The following is a 21,540-nucleotide window of genomic DNA, read 5'->3' on the forward strand; positions in this document are numbered from 1 at the left end:
ATTGGTAAACTCGCATAAAGTGGTTTCACTAGAGACAGACAAATGGAATCCAACAATTCAAAGTTAAATAATAACAACATACAAGATAACACTATTTCATCCACTACAGATAATATTCCTTATCTGAGCTACAATAGAGCATTACATCAAGACATTCCAGAACAAATAAATATAATATCATCTAGTGTAAAAAGATCCATATTTAGCAAGGAAGTGATGGATATATTAGAAAGACTGGTTGACGGTGAAAGAAGCCTTACCTAACATTTGAACATATTTAACAGTGGAATTAGTTAAATTGAATAGTTTTCTGTACTACAACTAGCAATAAAAAAACATTCAAACAGTTTCACAAAAGGACAAACGATAAACAGAAATACGTTGGATTACAATACAACCAAGAGTATTTAATGAGAGTTAACATTTGCTTTAAATAAATAGTAAATTATAGGGTAAAGAGTGGGGAATTTGTTTTTTTATAGCTTGATCGTTTGTACGTCTAACATTAAGCAATGTGCAATATACCAAATGTTTGTTATTTTAAAAAAATCATTCAAAAACATAACGATTTGAATGAATAAACAAGTCTTAGAAATATAAGGTACTAGGCCTATGTTGCAAATGTGGCACATGGTTGTAATTAGTGGAACAATGATCTGCCCGCATGTACCGCCAACTGTTCACGAAGAAGTAGAAACACTGTGTACATTACTTTTCCATACCAGTTAAATAGCTGATACACCTTGCAGGATTAAAGTGATATTTTAGTTTAGTTCTGGATTTATGTTTATAATGGTGACATAATAAAATAGTGGTTTTTAATAAGTTTTCTCACAGAAACATTGCAAACCAAAAATCCAAACACTTTTTGTAATATGTACATAATAACAAACTTTTCACTTGACGATCTTATAAAATGCAAAGACAAAAGTGGAAATATTTCAATTGCGAATGTTTGCTGTATACCAGATAGCAATCATAAATAGCATAAAAGAATGTGTATGATGGGTCTCTCATTAGTCTGTAGTGGAACTAGCTAAAGACAACATCTCATTAACAACAAATTATATCGCAAACATTGCAAAGGTAACATGTACAAATAGTTATCTCCAACAGTTTTATGTCGTATATATAGCTAATTTCTCAAATTTAACAAAATTCCTACTATGTTTCCAATAAAAGAAGCAAACTTTGAGTGTATAATATGCATGGACAAAAAAATCGTAATTTACTCTTCTTACCAATGCAAACACTGTTTCGCTTGCGACATGTGTGGATGACAATTTGACAACTGTTGTTACTGTAGTAGACCTAACTCTATGATCCAAATGTTTAGTTTAGCTTAGATCTGTATTAGGTTTAAGTTTGAAAACAATTATATTCCTCGTATGTCAATTTTGATTTTTCAATAAAGAATTTAAAAATCAGCATATCGGTACTTATCCCTTTACCGATATGCTGTTTTTTTTTAAACCACAACAATAACCTTGAAAATATCGATCCACCTAACTTTCACACCTCAGCATGTCGTCATCATGACGTCACCATACCGTAACCCACCACACCACGTGCTAGGTCACGCACCATTACCACCAGATGCTTAACCGTCAATTAAGCACCACATGGCTCTTGTGACGTCACTCCCCAGCAGCCCTATGTATCCACTACTCATGGCTGTAGCTTGCTGTAGCTCTCGGGGGGTGAGAAGCAGGACACCTATACAACTATACAACTGATACAAATACGCTTTTATAACTTACTTTGCACATAGTTACAAAACCTAACGAAACCCAATAACATACAACTACTTCCTTAACTGCTTGCCAATAAAAACTCTTTTTGCTTTGTTTTCTTTTTGTGTAAAATACACATTGTACATTAAGTTAGTTTGCAAATCTTCACAAGGTGTTGTAATAAAAATAACAAAAACATAATAATACTGCGTTATAACTACCATACAGATTTTTATACCATCCATATTTCTCGCAAGCATTTTCAACTATTCAGTCTACACATAGGTCCATGTAGACTCTTTCCCCTGGTTTTGTATCATCGGTGTTTTCATTTCTTCTTTTTTTTCTTTAGAGTTTTGTTAGAGTTAGTTATATTTAGAGAAAGTAATAATTAAGTTACTTGGTTGTGGAGAAAAAGAAAAAATACCAGGTATTATATTTTTCTGAAATATGTTTCATTCATTAACTTGATTAAAATAAGTGTCATAGAAAAAGTAAATAGTAACCACTCAATACCTCATGAATAACAAAATCAATTCTGTATGTGGCTTGAAAACATATACATACATAAATATATAGCTAGTATTTTTTTCTTTTCAAGTGAAGGTAAAAAACCTTAGATGTAAAAGTTTATTGTGCCCACTATAAACCGAACTACAAAGGCACGCGCATAAGTGTGCATTTTGTATTTTGGTTTATTTTTTATAGCAATGATAGATTGTAAATTGGCAACTTGAGGATAAAAAGTTTATTGTAAAATTTATACTGTTAATTTACTTATTATTGTACACTAATAAAGCAAAGCGGGTCAAAAAAACTATTTACATCATATCAACTACTAATCTTTACACATGGGTTCACATCTCGCCTTCAACAATATCTTTTACCTTTTTGACAAGAACCCTCGATGTTCATAGCCTCTGATCCATCTTTTCAGTAAAAAAAGAATATAGGTATCCAAGGGTAGAATAAAATTTCTGTATTTGTAGCCAGGCATACGATTTTATTTTCCAACAAAAATAAGAACTTTGTATCGATGTAAACAATTATTTAGTAGAGTCCAATTCTTCTATAATACAATGAACCTCAGTTTATACAAAAAAAAATGCATATACCGAACCTAATTTCATTGAAGTAAAACAGTATGTGCTATTTTGAATTAGGATCAATTTTTATAATCGTCATTTTGTAAAGTGTAAATGACAGAATCATGGTGCGGCGGCTGTTGGGTAGGCCAACCGCAAACATGGGTGAGGTGGAACTAGGCCTACATCGCAGAACTATGTGTGTGGTATCTGGTAGTACCATACGTAAAATATTATTAGGTTATTTTCACTGTTTAAAAATGTATTCTTTTTCAAGATGTTATTAATGAAAATAATTCTTAAAAAAACTTTATTATAATTTAGAAGTAAAAAAAATGTAAGTGTAAAATTGCAACTTAATTTATAATGCTTAGAATAATTTCCATAGCCCTAATATAATATTACAAATTCGAATAAAATTAAAAAAAAGATTGAAGGAAAACGGTGAAATGTTACAACGACAACGTCGACAAATTGTGACTTGAATGTCTTACAACTAATTAAACTGTCAGACTATCACTTAGTTTAAAACCAAGATTTAGAATAAAAGATTTGGTCAGAAGATTCAATTTCCTTTTTAATTTGGAATGGTAATTAAGTGATTATAATTCCACTAAAACAGTACAGTAAGTATAATATAATCTAAATAAGTAAGTATAATCTGAATATATTGTAATAGGTCTACATATAGGTGTCTTGCGATTTCATTTACAACCCCTAATAACGATAGTGATGTGTTGGTATGGATACATTTCTGTCGTAAAAAGCCATCATAAAAGAGTGCGGAAGATTTAGCCATCATTCCTCACTACCATCCATTAGTTACTTAGTATTCGGATTCTATTCCAATTTATTAAGCTTATAAATATATATTTTTATACCAACATTAATTCAACTGTATTTTAGTAATAACATATCTATTTTGATAAGCTCAGCTTCCATTTGCAATGAGTTTATATCTAGTACAATAATGATTTAGATGGCATTTAGCTGCATTGTAATGTTTTAGTATCGCGTAAACCTGCTTCACAGTAGAATGTTTCCCCGTTTCTGTAATGTTTTCTTTAGTGATCGCAACAAAGCCTTTATCACAACAAGGTGTCACGTTGAGTCAGGGGTCGTTTTATTGGGTAAACAAAAATGTTGACGGAATACAAAAAAACCTGTGCATTATTTTAAAAAAACAAAGTCATCTCCAGGTTGAAGCACACTATTAAGACAATAAATATAGATGTAGCTTAGTGAAATGAACGTCTTCATTCAATAATATCAAATATATAACTATTTAACCTTGGTTGCACCCTTGTCATTTGGCTCGCAATTTGGCAATGCAAAGGCGTGTTTATTACTCCACGTAAGTAGGAATCAAGAGTAACTGTAATTGACTAACATGTGTTCGAAAATGTCTTTAGTGATAAAGGCATCTTCAAGTAGTATTGTTATTTTAACTTTTCTGAACTAAAACCGTACGGATAGAATAATTATGATAAATTGAAGTGCATAACATAACATATTATGTTAGTATTGTTTTCTTTTAATAAACTACTTTAAAAAATGATGATTTTGGAATTTACTTTTATATTTAGAGACATGCTATGAAAATGTTAGCCTCAAACTGAACTTTTTCAGTCATTTTTACACTGTATAAACAGTGCAGCAAGCGAAGCCCCCAGCCCTAGGGAATTTTCCTTCTGCCACTCCCCATCTTTATAAACACCCAATTAACTCATTAGACCTAAATCGAGTATTCAACGAAGGGCGTCATAATTTAACTCTAAAGTGGGGTGTTGGACTTTAGTAAGTCTCAAGTTTCAGTAGATTTAAAACATAATAAGCTTTGTAGTTTATAACAGAGTTACGTGTGTAAAAAATAACAAATACATATATGTGCAGGATTTGTATGATGAAGCCAACGCACGTGTCGTACGCTGAGGGGTTCTGGGAAAAGTTCTTGCCAGCTCAAGCTATTTTTATCCCTGCAATTGCTGTTTGTTTTATAAGAGGTGAAATGTGAATTTATTATTGCTATTACATTTTACAATCTCGTGGATTGCTGCTTGCTACAATTACAGAATAAAACATATGCTACCTACGTCCCTCACACTATGAAACTGTAAGTGAGAAGAATTGTAGGATACAAATGTTTTAAAGATCATGTATATTTCTGAAAGATCATAGCATTAATTAGTTATTATTATAAAATCCGTATTTAACAAACACTAAAAAGTTTGAAACACCATCATTATTTAGCAGTTCTTTATAGCAAAAAATCTATGTTTTATATTAAAATATTTCAATTTTTCGTTTTTAGGAATTAGATAAAATTAAGTGACTTACGCTTAGATTTTAAAAATTTAACTCTATTAATAATTTTTTATTTTACCAATTACTCATAATTAATGGGGCAACATAACTCTCAAGATAACTCTTAAATACATGTCCATCGGCAATAAAATGAAACTCTGGCATTCTTTTATATGTAAAGAAAAGCAGTTTTAGGAATTGCCTCACCTGGGTTATTGCTCGCGTCACTGAGGAAGCTGATGTGCTTTGCGTCCGGAAATGGCCTTTTAAATTTCATTTCCGTGCAAGCTGGTAAAAAGGAGAAATTGCAGACAAGTTCTGAATGAGTCGCATTTTTACACGATTTTTAGTTGTTCTCTGAATATCCTATTTTCGAAATTTTTTATTACTTATGGCCTACACCACAGCACCTTGTTTACTTTAAATCTTAAATGCAGTTGTTTACAGTTCGAATTTTTCACTCTTATCATAAATGCTGACACATATAGAAATATATTTAATAGATAATGTAAAAAAGTAAGCTGATATTAAAATGGAGGCAGCATGGTCGATATTGAGCTTTAATAGTTTAACTGAATCATTATGTGCAGGTGATTTAATCAGTTCCACAAAATGCAGGTTTCAGTACCTATCAAACTGGATGTATCTTGATTATACCATCAAAGTTATTACATCTGAATGAAAACCAGACATTTGAATCACGCGATAAATTTCACTTATATTAGTATTACAATCATCTAAGCTAATCCAACCTCGTTCATGTTTATATTTTTAATTAATTGTTATTCTAATCCTCAGCTAGATTATTCGACTTAAGATTAAACAGTGACACGAAGAATATCCTTTGATGACAAGCTTTCAAGTCATAAGGAATATATGGCGTTTATCATGTCATGTAATTTTAAATTACTTACATTATTATGAAAATAACTCATCATCTTTGTGTTTGAGCATTTCCTTATAAAACAACTTTGCTATCACACACTGTTTACTTTCCAAGCATTTATTTTGTTGGTTTATAAAAGCGTATTTATCTTTCACTGCAAACAACTAACTAACCAGTCTAGCATCCTCGTAAACTCGACTAAACTTCTGATGCTGAACTTTGTTACTCAAGTATAAACCACAAAATAAACTTTGCAGAGTTTAAAATGAAGGAAACTGTCTGCTGCTTATAATTTGCAAACTACGAATAATAATAATATATTTCCTTTTAATTTCGACTCTAATATAATAATTTAGGAAAAATATGACGCATTATCATAATAAATCTTCAACATGTACGGTAGAAGCTATTTTCCTTATTTTGCCACAGGTTTTTTTTAAATTATTATTTCAGTAGTTCAGGAAAGTGATATGCATTTTTAGTCATCCAAATTACAAGTTCAACTTGCCATTATTGGTCAAGCGTTATAATTATTTAACATTACAGCCAATATTATCTGCATTCCCCTTTAAAATCTGCTAGGGAAACAGGTGGTGAGGATATATTTAGAATCCCTGCCGAGTAATAAGGGTTTTCGTTAATCCTATCATACGCGCGCTAATGCTAATGGTTCCTGCTTAAGCCTCAAGTCTTCGATAAATTCACTCCCAGTGGAGAAATAAAATAAATATTTGTTACTTGAAATATGAGACTCTAGTGAACAGTGGCTTTGCAGATCACTGCACCTGTTGCTGGAATCCTGCCCCAGTCATTTTGTTGTATTTTTGAAAACATGTTTATAAATCAGTCAGTTTAATAGTCTTTTATGTTATATGGACCTTATAGACCTTAGGTTTAAAACACAAGTTAATGTATTTACCATGCATATACGAGTAGTCTTGCTTGAAGTCTTAAGTTTGATATTTACCTCACAAACTGATTTGTGAATTTATTAACAAATCTATACTTATAAAAGTCAAATACCATCATTCACTGACTCAACTGAGATGGTTAATGTTTGTTAATGTTTACTCAACTGTACTTTGTTAATGTTTACAATGACTGTTCACTGATCACTGTATCTCAAAAACTACTAACCCTAAGAACTCAGGAATTGGCATGGAGATTATAATTAGGCTGTACGTGTGCAATAAAAAGCTTTTTCAAGAAATTCCATCAGGGCTCTGCCCCAGTGGCCTCTTAAGTTCCCATGTTATTCTTATGGAGAAACGATTTGTGCACCTTATTCATTAACAGTTGTTGTTCATGAACAGATGAATATTTTTGAATTTTATACCATCAAACAAGGGAACAGTTGGTTGTATTTATTTGATTGAGTTGAAATTATTTGCATTTTTGTGGCTTGAAAATGATTGGTGAAATCGTAACAATCGTAACAGTAAATCAGTTCGTTTACTGTCGTAAAATGAACTTAAAAATCAACATGTACTCTATTTTGGATGTTTTTAAGATCTGTTTCTCAGTAACTAAATAACAGTAGGTATTTAATGTGTTCAGAATATCAATGTCAAAGGAACAATCGTTTATCTACATCGATTGCAAATAATCATTTACAATTGAGTTTCACCTAATATTTTAAGGGATGGCATCTGCCTTCTTCTTCCATCACTAGGCTATCTTATGATAATTTATAATGGGTGCTCAAGAGATCAGAAGTGCTTGATAAGTTTAATCACTTCCATCCCTAGGCTAATAAAAATGGCACAATCATGCAATTTCAGATGAGTATGTTGTTTTACAATCCCAGTTCACGTTTTTGACGGATTATGTAAAAACTACTAAGTTTTTAGGGGTTTCCATCGTAAAGAAATACATAAGATGAAGCAGCATATCGAGAAAGGACACTTTTATGTGAGTACATTCTGCTTGCTTAAAACATCATTGTCAATGTTAATGTTTAAAATGAAGAAGTTCTCTTGTAGTTTAATTAGCAAGAGATCACATATAACTTAAATTTTCGTGAGCGAAGCCACGACGGGGTAAGCTAGTGCATTTATAGTTTGCACAGATTAATGTCTATATTTTTTCAGTACTGCTCCCTAATTGGAAAGATATGTCTAAAATTACGTTTCAAACACAATGTTGTGTATTAACACAGACTATAGACCTCGAGAACTTAATAATGAAAACGCTAGCTAGAAGTAGGCTACTGTGGTAGTAGTGAATACTGTACTATGATGTATAGTCAATGTCTAAAGTCATTCCATATATAAGGGAAATACCTTAATTTTATGAGTTTTTTAAAGTTTAATTGAAAACTGAGGACTTGAACAAAGAATATTTTTGTGTAAACTAATTATACAACTATGCCAAGCGTTTAATGCTGTGTAAATATTTTCTCCTAAATTTAATTCGTGCTAGCTAGATGAGTACAACCCTCATTAAAGCTTTGTATTTTCACGAATAACAAAGTGCTTGACTGCTTCCACCGAGTACCTCGAGTATTTACACTTTAAGTTGTTTCAAACTTCATTCTCACTTGAGTTACGGATCTTTTACTGTTTACGAACCACTGATGTACAGCCGACGTCAGAACTGACGAGTCTCTAGTCGTATCACACTTATGATGATGATTTATTACACATTGCTCAACCATTAGTCATTTATTACACATTCGGCAGATGAATTCATATAAAACAATAATATGTCAATAACTGAAATCAAAACTCTACTCGTATGAAAGTTAAATTGAATACGTGTTCTCTATTTAGATATAGGTTTAATTTCGTTGGTTGCCTATTTATATTCCAATGTCCCGTAAACAATTACTTATAACTATGATAGTGGTTTAAATACCTTATTCTTGCAATCCAATTGTTGTCTTCACAACTAGTTTCAACCTGCTAGTAGGTCATCATCAGGTGAGTACAAGGATGATATTACTTCATATGAAGGTCGTCAGTAACAGGTTTTTTTTTACATTCACACAAACACACGACGAATAAACACATAGTGCGTACACATATACGGCCGATAAAAACATTGAACTCGACAAGCGGACCCGTGTTGAGAATGCGGAAGTTGCGTCTAGACTGATGATGAAGTACTCACCTGATGATGACCTCCTAGCAGGTTGAAACTAGTTGTGAAGACAACAATAATTGGATTGCAAGAATAAAGTATTTAAGCCACTATCATAGTTATTATTCGCAATCCGGAGGCTACTCACACCACAATGAAATTACTTATAACAATAAAGATGGGGAAATAGTCGTGTTTTGATTTATATGAGACTGGACATGGGGTTAAGAGATCCATAGACAAATTTCTTAACTTTGAAAATATAATACTTTACTCTATCAACTTTTGAATAAAAAAATTTAACAACCTTTAAAGTTAATTTAGCTTTGTTAAGTTAATCGGGTAAAATCCATGGACACAACATGAATCATCAAAAAAACATGTGACTTTATTTGAATATTTTATAAAACTTTCAAACGTAAAGAATATAGTTTATAACGACATGTAAATACACTCAAAGTGGTCCCAGTGAAGGTAAATACTAAAAATAAATACCACACTACCGTTGCCTCTATTTGTGAAGTAGCTACTTGAGTTTTGACTCATGGGAATGCTGAAGCTCCACCTGTGCAGAGCTCTCGCTTTGAACTTTCAATTACGCGGACATAGTTAATTGGCCGAACTGCCCCTTTGTTGACAGTACAGATTAATATTCGAGCACCAGGGGGGAGTGGTGTGGTTGGGGGGGGGGGGGGGTACTTTGAACACATCCCTGTGAGTGGTGACCACAGTTTCGCAATGACAATATTTTTATTACCGTAGATCTGATTCATCTCGAATTTTGAAAAATATGTTGTCTTTGTGGATTTTAAATGATAGCATACCTAAACGTTGCAAACAAAAAACCATTAGTTTTTAAGCCAATACACTTATCGTTTGCAAAAAAATCCATAAAAGGATTGACTATACACTCTGTGATAAAAGTAACATTGGAAATTTTGTCATTGCTACATCTTTTAAAACACACGTGGCAAAATAAAGCAACTCAAGAGATACTCGTATAATAATGTACAATATGGTTTAGTATGACATTGTTTTACACAATCCGGTGAGACTGGAGGGAGATACCAGCGACGTTAACACCTCTTACTGTCGTAAACTCCTTCACAACCTTCACGACATTAATTTTACTCTCTTGCACTTTACAAGAATTTAGAAGCGTTTTACATCCAGCAGTTTATAGCGTCTTTCAACTATTAAACAATGCCTAAGATAGGTTTCAGTGTGCTACGAGTTTGTTTTATGTTAATGGTTGGTTGTTTAAATATTCACATGAACATTCGAGTTGAATTCAACTTTTTAGAACCATGTTTATAGCTTAGTGATGTAAAACTTGTGAGGTCTGAACTTTGTAACAATTTTTACTGCCTTAAAAAATTAGGTTTCACTACGAAAACTATAAGACATTGTATTTGTTTCACATAACATATAAGAAACATTTTCAAAACACCACAACTGCAGAGTAAATTAAAGTTTTGTCTTATATTATTTTAGTAACATTCAATAACCTATCAATTAACTTTATAATAAAGTTTCGTTACAAAATGAATACAGTTAGGTTCGAGCAATAGAAATGTAGTATATTCATAATCCAACATTTGAGTATTTGTGACACTAATTCCACGATAAAGATACACATCTCATCGTGGCTTTCATTGATGTTATAAGCGGAACTGTTTATGCTATAACAACATTCAGTGCCATTATCAAACGCATTCTCAATCTAATAAATAGATGGTTTCCATATGTAACTAATTTCATCTTTTAATTAGACGAGATAAAAAATAATTTGTACTCATTACAATTTGCATTGAATCCGAGTACACGGGGATCTTTAGAGTAATTTAATCATACAAAAAATTTACTATTTCGTTTCTTTATTAGAATCTACAAGAAAGGGTCAAACTAAGGTTAGTTTGTATTGGATAAGTATGCTTTGTCAACAACATTAAATGAATGAATGAGTATGTTAAAGGCAAAAGAAATCTCTAAAGACGTGACGTCTAGCAATGTCAAAGAAATTCCAGCTATAAAATTGTCTCCTGGGAGGATCATAAACCTTCAAAGGGCGCGAGAGGGCTACAAGAATAATTTCCTACGTCAAAGCAGAGCGACTGGGCGGAGTCAGACGATCGTAAACACCTTCTGTGACACTCGTGCACTTGGCCCACGAATTGCCTTCCGTGTTGTTCACTTTACTGGCTCATATCCTTAGTTTATGGGCTCCAAACCTACTGTGGCCATTCTCCGGATTGATTTACACTCCTGAGACCTATATACATGATCTCTTGATGTTCAAAATATACATCATGAAATGTTCACTTCGCACAATATCCCATTCCCATATGATATATGCACGTGTGTGAGACGTTGTAACGACCCACGGCTGCGACCTTTTAAAAAATTCAGTAGTTTATTCAATTAGAGAAATCGTATCTTGTGGATATTATAACTAAACATGGGGGGTATTGTGTGTTCAAATTTGGAATCGGAGGTTAACGGTATTCACGGTATCTTATCGTAACAAATGTGACCCTTAAGTTTTGCTTGGGTGCTGAATCGATCATAAATAGCTTTAATCACGAAAAAAAACATAAAATATTTCGTATTTTGAACAATAACGCTAATCGTGTCTTGGACACGGTCGATATACTGTGTACATTCAGCACTCGACCGAAGTCCCTTCAAATCGAAATTAAACTATGATCCAAACAAAGGAGTAGTTTTCAAGATTTGTCCACTAACCTGCTATTTGCAGCGTCGCATTCCTACTTCTGGCCACTCCCGCCGAGTTCTTGGCCAAGCACCAGTAGACTCCCGCGTCGCTCTCCTTGCGACCGTTGATCACCCTCAGGAAGAACAGCGACCCCGCTGGCAGGAACACCCTGTTGGCCGACGGCCTCACTGGCTCGCCATCCTTGTACCACTCTATGGTGGGGCTCGGGTAGCCGTCGGCCTTGCAGTTGAGGGTCGCAGGGTCGTGGCGCGGCACGCTGGTGTCCACGGGGTGTTCAGAGATGCGGGGAGGTCGGTACTCGTCCCCTGCAACACCAACACATTGTCTCATCACATGAAATAGCTCCTATGCATGCTGGAATAATATATACTACCCTTTGAATCGGTATATAAGACTAATAAATTAAATGCTAATGTCACATTTCAAGACAAGGGTTAGTCATTTACTTACTCGTGTCAAATGTCCAATAATTTATACACGGTCCAAACATCTGCGGCTAAGTGTGGAATTATTCAGTCCAACGTCATTCACAAAGTTAAACCATTATTGTATTAATGTATCATGCAATATTGTTAGTTTTGTGCTTGGTTTCCCCTCTTATTAAGCATAAATTATCTGACACCAGAAGGGTTAGACTTTTGAATTGCAGTACTGTACTAACAATTATAAGTAATACCAAATTCTATAAACATCATTAACGTCTTTGAGACGAGGTTATGAAGTGAAAATTCACTTGAGACGATGGAAGGATGAGAATGAGTCGATAACTCTTGTCACTTTGAAGTCACTTGATAAAGCAATCAGCCTCACTCCTCACTCCTCGATGTGACTTGTTTGTTTAGGGGAGACTAGAGTGTGATATTTGCTTCGTCTCGTCAGATCACAAGCACCGCAGATTTGTCAAGTCAAACCTAATAATGGTAATAATAAAGGTAATGAGCCTGTTAAAATATTACTAAATTTTCGAGAAGTCAAGTATCGGTAGGTAAGAATAAAATTAATTCATTCGTGACGCTCACGTTGATACAAGCTGTTTTTTTTATGATGAAAATCATATCCCTTCAATACAAGTATCCAACATTCGTTTAACAGTAGCATTAGGTTTTAAGGTTCAGAGTCTAACAAGTTCATTGCTAATGCTTTTTTTTATAATCTTAGTTATAAAACCGGAAATCACGTTTACGATGAACATCGTGACATTTTAAAGGAATATATGGAAGTATACACAACAAACTACCAAGGCAAACTGCAGGCTCCACAACTAAAGCTGCAGCGAGCTGGGAAAGGTCCTTCGTGATGTTTTTAACGGAAATGAAATTTCAAATCCCATTTCCGGGGTGCAAATACGTTAGCTTCCGCTGATGGGGTTCGACGGGAGAGGGATATCAGCACGTCTCTAAACATAATATCGAATTAACATTTAGAAAATCCGGTAAGATTTGATTAAGGGGAAAGTATCAATTGTTTGCATTTACTCATAGAAAACATGTAAATATCTTTGAAATTATAATTTGTTTGTGTATTAATACTGAGGTTACTATGAGGTTATTTATATTTATCCTTTACAACGCTCCAAACATACGGTTAAAGTAAGCTTATATGAGAGGACTGTTTGACATACACGAATGCGCAAAGAGAAGTTTCAAATACCAAGTTATTTCAAATATTTGATCAAAATAACAACGAGAATTCTGGAAAAATTTGTATTGTTGGATGTGAGATATTTAAAAAATAATATTTCATTCGGGGAAAATATTTACGTCTGATTCTAGAGTTTTTTTTTTTAAATACTATTCAATACAGTTCGCCAATAAACTTGAATTACAAATAAAACGTGATGGTTTTGACTCAAATATTACGTTTTAAGACATTTTATTTGTTTTATCTGAGAACCTTTTTGTAGTATTAAAGCATTGTATCGTCCAATCCCGTGTGTTACTTCCTAATATAGATTAACAAAACGTTCTAGAGTTAAACCCTTAATATCAAGAGACACGTATGCCCAGGATTACTACAGACAGGATTAATACGAGTACAACTGTAATGTTATGTCATTTACTAATAAATCGAAAGTTTCTTTTTAAAGAATAAGAAAATACACAAAAGATTAGTTTACTCATGCAATTTACGACATGCAAAATTTACTTCACTTGCACAAAGTGTTCATTGATTTTTTTATGAATCCGAATCATTTTGGGTTATAGTTAGTTAAAATTATTAAAAATTTGAAAAAAGTTCAGTAATAGATTGTGTAAGATTAAAATCGATCTGTGCAGCTTGAAGAGCAACAAGCATGTGCCTGGGATGAACAAGAAAGAAATGCTGGACAGCAAGAAAATTTTAAGACGGACTTGGGATCTGAAATTGTTTTCGAGTATAAAAAATATTGTCGAGTTTTAATTATACTATATAATACTGTTTTCTGTTTAGAAAATAAATACACATTTCCCTAAAATCCGCATCCTGAGTTGTTTGTTGATTCTGAAACCTTTCAACTGTTGCAAACGCCACCAAATCAACTAAACTTGTCAACAAGTAACTTTAGTCTGTCTCACAACACAAACACAAGACTTACACTCTCGACCGTGTCACTCTGAATTTGATTCTTTATTTAGTCACAAGCTTTTCACCATAGTAGTGAGATGATATGTCAATATGGTTGGTATCTTGGTATTAAAATTGAACTACAGTTCAATGGTGATGCTAATTATCTACGTCACCACGTACAATGGTTCTAAGGATAAACGATCCATTAAACATAGCACGTTCCTCGTCCCTGCATGAAAATGTACACATTTCGCTACAATAAATACATATTTTAATGTTACATGTAAAAATAAAACAAATCTGTTATTATAGGAGTATGTGTTAATTAATTTTGCAACGTTTCTGCTTGATAAGAGCAGTATTATTGAAAATTCCTTTAATACCTTATATCCTTTACACCTCGCTATAAAATCAAAACTCTATTCATTTCGTCATTGTTTACGTTAAGACTATAAACTACCACCAAAAGGTTACTTTTTGATAGAATGAGATAATTTATAAATATTTGACACTTTAAAGTTAGCAGGAAAGATAATTCTGCTGGTTTTGACCCTGAGGTACTGGAGATGTGAGCGCTTCCCCAATATTTGGCCGCGCGCTTGTTTACTTAAATCCATGTTTCAGGCTGATTATTTACACAAACGATGTAATTACTAACTCAAACATACACTTCAGTTTCATATCTGTGTAACCATATTAGTTATATCTCAAATACTGATTCATATATATACATATATATATACTGGTTTGTGCTTTAGTTTGTTTATGTTTTAATAACTCGATATATGCTTCATCGTGTAGTATATAGGTCGTACACTAAACGACCCTTCAGTTATAGAATTTACGCAACACGTTATAATAGAATACTTACTTAATCGTGGATTGTTGGTATAGGCCTATTCAAATAGTCACGAAATATCTTACAGCCTTTCTATGTTTTAAATGAAAGACACCATGTTATGTAGTCTTAAAACCACTAAGCGTACATAAGGAGACTTAAAGCTCAACAGTGTGCATATTTTTTTAAAATTGTTATCAAACACATTAGTTTTTATCTTTGGATCTATTTACAATGGAGTTTTTATTATTGATCCTACACCGTTTTTTATTATGTTTCTACAAAATTTAATGGAGATCACCAAAATGACATTATCTACTCAAATCCTTTTACAGGTAATTGAGAAATTGATGTATTAAGTTTAAAAACATGGTTATTTTTGAAAAAAACTTAAAACAATTATTTGGGAAGCCAATTTTTAGACTTGGAACCTCTTATATGCATCATCACACTTCATTTACTTTGTTCTTACACCAAACAATTTTTGTCACACTTATTACCAATCACCCTGTATTGTATTACAACACTAAGCATTTTTTATGATAAAATATAAAGAAGCCCAAATGCCGATTGGCTTTGTGCTATCAATTAAAATGCTAACTACTGAACAGGTCGACATTAGAAAGTAACAAGCAAGGGTTTGGACCGTTCCCTTTCAAAACATTGGTAGGGATGACCAATTGACCAATAGCATGGATAGACACCGGGAAAAATATAAATAGCCTACTGAAAACCAATTGAATACAAAATGTTTAATTAACTATCGTAGCAAGAATTGTCTTTACAGTAGTATTTGAGATGTATTGCCACACTTTTCAATAGCAATGGGGTATCTTGTTTGGTACAAAACAAATCGACAGTGGTCTTCTTGTTTATACATTTTGAGTAATATGGACCTTCATATAGTATATAAAATAATACTAACCGTGTTTATAGCGTACGACGTACGTGTTAGGTGGAACTCGACGGCCAAAGGTATAACTCACGCTGTATATCACTTATACGAGACAACGATAGCGTGAGTACAATATGGGCCATATATTATAGCATTGTTGAGCAGGACTATAGACTCTCGGAAAACCAACACTATTGTAATAGCATGGCCGTGTTAAATATTCATTGTGGTTGTAATGAATAAGTACTAATATTCATCATCATTGGTCCTCTTATGTCATTTAATAAATAATGTAATTTACCTCTGGATATTTTATGAGGATTTTATATTTATTTCCTGTATGACGCTGTAGGGAATGGTTCACAACCTAGCAGAAATGACATCTTTTCAATGATGACCTTTTTTGGGGATTACTGTATAACAGTTATCCCAAGTTGGGGAAAACTGTCTGTTATAAGTTTATCCAAACACTAATTGCAAAGGTATGAATTACATTCTTTGATTTGCATGTTGAGTATATTTTTAACTGTTAAAATTTTTTATATTGTTGTGGTTAATTAATATAATCTATACATTTAACCATGGATAAAACATACGTGTGTTGCTTAGTCTATGATAAATAATAATGGGTTGCTTAAGTACCCAATGAATAATCGGGTTGGTGGACATGTTTAAAGTATAAAAATTGCATAAAAGAGTTTTCAAATGTTTACTGTAATATTCCGATGGTAACGGCAAAGGTCATCAGATGTAACGGTTGGTTAAACGACGAACTGTTATTTAGACATGCAAACATGCGATAGACATGTTCTCTTTCAGTGACTGCTGCGATCTTTGGCATTGCCATAGACATGGAATCTGTTGTACGAGTGTTTTACAATTGTAAAACTATATTATATTTCTTAGATAAGCAAGTTAAAGGGTAATGCAGAATCAAACCTCTTTCTCAAGTGACTTTAAACAGAGGATTATCGTTACCACATCCATACAACCAATATACACTGCTGCAGTAAAACTCTCGTGACTGACGACTGCAGTGGGCAAAGTCCACTATTCCCTTAAGCCGGCCGACCTGCTTGCAGTTATTTCAGTCAAAGTAACTAAGCAGGCTTGGTTAACGCTTGAATGTGTCTCGTCTGGCTAGCCGAGATTCAGATTCAGATTCAGATTCAGAAACACTTTATTCAAGATTTACATTTTACAAATATAAATGCAGAATGGCGTCAATAAATACAACTAATTCTATAAAATATTATAAAAATGCTCACTAAATGAGTAGTAACATTTGCTTAGTATAAATATTTTCAATTTCTTTTTAAATGTCTTAATATTATTAATTTCCCTTAAATCTTTAGGCAGAGCATAAAAAAACCTAGTACCTGCAGCAGTGGGTTTTTTATTATAAAACTCTAAATTATGCCTCTGGATGGCTGGGTAGTTCCGATGCCGAGTATTATAATTATGTGTCATTCCCAATTTTGGAAGTGTATGTGTATTCATTTCACTTTTTAGATTAATTATAGTTTTATAAATATATAATCCATACACTGTAAAGATATTTAATTTAGCAAAATACTGTTTTGCCGATTGGTTTTCTCCTAAGTTTAACATGATACGTATGGCTCTCTTTTGTCAAATTAATATACCATCTAAATTTTGAATGGTTGTTGCACCATATAATTCAATGCCGAATGCAATATGTGAGTTTATGTGAGCATAGTAAACCTTCAGTAAAACATTCAACGAGCAGAGTTTAGACAAGTTGTGCAGCATAAATAGACCTGAACAAATTTTACTTTTTAGTTTATCAATGTGGTACAACCAAGATAAATGTTGATCAATTATTAGTCCTAAGAATTTAGTTTGAGTCACTTGAGTTAAGTAATTGTTATCAATTTTTAAATGAGGTTTTAAAGGTTTTATTTTGGGCAGTTGAAAAATTTATGTAATTGGTTTTCTCTGAGTTAAGCAATAAGTTTTTGCAAGATAAATATTCATATATAGATTCAAGGCTACTATTGCCTATATATTCAATGTCATTTTTTGATCTACCAGAAACTATTAAATTTGCATCATCAGCATAGAGGCATAATTTACTATTTAAGTTTGTTAGAGCTGAAGGCAGGCCTTTTATATAACAGAGGAATAAAATTGGACCAAGAATAGACCCCTGAGGGACTCCATATTTGACTTGTTTTAGAGATGATTTGACTTTAAGTAATTGATTGAATTCTGTAATCGTATTCAGTTCAACATATTGCTGCCTGTTTTCTAAATATGATTTAACCCAATTTAGTGAATTACCAGTAATATTGAAATAAGTGTTTGATGTGAAACGCTATCAAAAGCTTTACTAAGGTCCATGAAAATTCCAACAGAATTGTCACCTCTATCAATGGCATCAATAATAGCTTCAACTAGATCAATACCCGCAGTTGTTACAGATTTTCCGAGCATTGCACGACTTGGAATTAAGATTAATGGCAATTCTTAATAGAGTACAAACAATACCCTCATTGCAACATTTATGCTACTCAACATGGACACAAATGATTATTGAACTATTATAATGAAATAAGAATTAAAATTAATTCAACGTTTGATGCTAAGCTAAAGATTACTTCTCCCCCAACGTCGCTGGACACAGGCTACGGTCCGTGTATTCACTGTGGACCCTCCCTTACTTCCCAAGGGTCGTGTGGGTCTTATTCAAGGATTCGGCCTTCCATTAAATGGAGCCTCAGTAAGTCATAAACAGAATATGGACATCGCAATTATAGAGATTAAAAGGAGCACTACATCACTCACTCCCCTACTTAAAGTTGAAAATGCAGTTAAATCTGGAACAATAAAATTGACTTTTTATATTTATAATTATTGTAATTTATAACTATTCGATTATTTATTTAGGTTCAAGTTGAAAGATTAGAGGATCCCTTGTAACCACGATAAACACTTATAAAAGCAGTTATACACACTCAATTAAGTGTTTTGTTTGTCTAGCAAGTGATAAATTACGAGACGTTTGGCGTATCAGGAAGGGTAGAAGAGTTTAGCACTTAAGATTCTACATAATTTACATTGGTAAAGTATAACTATTGATTCAACGGTACTTAGATTTGATCAAAACTGTATTTGGAATCTCGTGACAGATTCGCTAAACAATTTTACTGCGTGACAGTATTTTGAAATTTAGTATTAATAAGGAGTACATTCTTGATATAATACGAAAATTTGATAAGGTAACTTAATAATCACAATTTTGTTGAAATTGATTTATCCTAAAAAGATTCAGTGGAGGTGTTCAGTGGGTATATGATTATAGATGTGGGTGATACAAACATATTTTACATTGTATGTAGAACTAATATCATATATTTTACACAAGACTAAGCTTTAACACCGCCTGTGGGTTAGGGGGAGATTATTCAAAGTGGGCAACATACACAAAGTTTATAACTACCATTACACGACATTATTAAATCTGTTACGATATTATCCTGTACTACCAACTGTTGTTTGTAAACTTTTTATTTTATTTATATACAGGACAAATTTAATTTCAACTAACTGATACCGACACTATTTATATTTGTAATGGTGTCGATATTTTCGTGACTCTTAAGGACGTTTTGCAGTAAGTTCCTGATAAACTTACAACTTGACTTCTGCTTGGTTGTGGTTCGAGTCATATAAACCTGCATATCCTAAACGATTGTAAAGGAAACCCAAATAACTATTAAGGCTCAATGTTTGCTGGTTTAAATGGTTATATTCGCATTTTAACAATTTAATATATCTATTCCTATTTTACCTAACTTTTAAAACGTTTAGAATTACCAAAAATCACATCACAATTAGCACATTCAAACACCATTAAGAATAGTAACTGCGTTAGCAGGTATACCATCGATACAATTAGTCGATCTACTACAGAAACGTTAAGTACTCAAATACTAAAAGTTGTTTACTACTGTGTTTTAATGTTTTACTACCTATGACATTGGTAGTAAAATCAATAGTTCTGTACCCATCTTTAACTGATTTATTTTAACATTTTCATATAAAGACACAAAAAATAGCTTAGGGCCTACTGCATTACTTGTTTCATAAAAAATGGTATTTAATTTTTCTTGTCTATGCTTGTTTTCTACCCAATAGTGTTCTAGTTGTATCAATTTGTAACGCTGGTTTCCGTGCATACGGATAGTACCAGCATGAGGAAAGATAGGATTTCTTAATCAAATACAGTTCAATTTTCATAAGGGTTTAATTTAATTAAGTATCCATTATGTTTCCAACTCAACGATGTATCAAATACTCAGACGTACTGCACTGAAATTAATTATTCAGTTTTGAGCAGTTGCTGGAAGGCTTAAGCCAGAATGTAATCCCTCCGGCTGCCAAGCCACTGAGATGTGAGCGCTTCTCTAATATTTGCCCGCGTGTGTTGTTTGCTTCAACCTTTGTTTGAAGCTTAGTACAATATTTAATTTGCTAATGTAATTACCAACACATAGACACGTTGGTTTTGGGACATTCTGCAGACCTTTAGATTGAAGTTAGTAATGTTTAGAGTGCATTTGGTCATGACTGTTACACTTTTTAATTTGATGCTTAATCTTAGAGTGTCATGCAAAACAGTTATAAATTATGTAACTTAGTTATAAATGTAAAATAATATAACACTTTGCTTCACGGTTAAGAAATATTAATTTGTTTGTTTGTGTAAATTGATATGTTTATATTAATGTCATTTTTTAATATAATAATAAGACTTTTTACGTAAACCTAAAATTGATAGTAATATTTATATCACAAATTTCAGGCTCTCTATGATCATAGCAAAAAGTTTACACGCCGTCATACAAAATTCCAAACGTGCTTTCAGAACGATAATCGATCACTCAATGCGTGTGTAAAGTTTATTCTTCTTATAGTTTACGATAGAATATAGAACATTTGCATTCACGGTCTTCGTGAGAAAACTCAATTCTACATCACATTTCTGTCACATAAAGTGAGAATCTTACGCCACGTTTTGTCAATATAACACTCAGAGCTTGAGTAAAGATTGCATGGCTGTGTATGGGGAATATTACTCAATGTCTCATCCTATGTTTATTGTCACATGTATCACCTTCATCGTTCCTAGTGATATTTTATACTTATTTACCCTTATGTTACATCGATGTTAAACGTGATCAGTCTATTATGTTAGTTACACACCTAAACATTGCTTTTACAATGTAGTTAAGAGGTAAACTTAACATTATATTGGTTCATAATTCAATATAATAACGCAGTGTTAATTAAATACACAGAATAGTCTAGTACCATATCTAATAATTTTTAACAGTTAGAATCAGGTGAAATCATCTGACATTTTTATAATACTAAAGTTAGTTTTTTATGTTGAAGAATAACATTTGGA

General features: G+C 32.8%; 1 protein-coding gene across 1 annotated transcript; it reads right to left on the reverse strand.

Annotated features, from left to right (window-relative positions):
* Positions 1–1,600: 1,600 nt before the first annotated feature.
* Positions 1,601–20,140, reverse strand: LOC128995814 (roundabout homolog 2-like). The gene is made up of 3 exons (XM_054420832.1): positions 20,137–20,140; positions 11,835–12,131; positions 1,601–1,716 (listed from the first exon to the last, which is right to left on the reverse strand). The coding sequence occupies exons 1-3, from the start codon at positions 20,138–20,140 to the stop codon at positions 1,601–1,603; spliced, it is 417 nt and encodes a 138-aa protein (XP_054276807.1).
* Positions 20,141–21,540: the final 1,400 nt, after the last annotated feature.

This window comes from Macrosteles quadrilineatus, unplaced genomic scaffold, assembly GCF_028750875.1.
Source record: "Macrosteles quadrilineatus isolate MER2022 unplaced genomic scaffold, UCM_ALF_1.0 Scaffold_5__1_contigs__length_97177068, whole genome shotgun sequence".
Classification (NCBI taxonomy): domain Eukaryota; kingdom Metazoa; phylum Arthropoda; class Insecta; order Hemiptera; family Cicadellidae; genus Macrosteles; species Macrosteles quadrilineatus.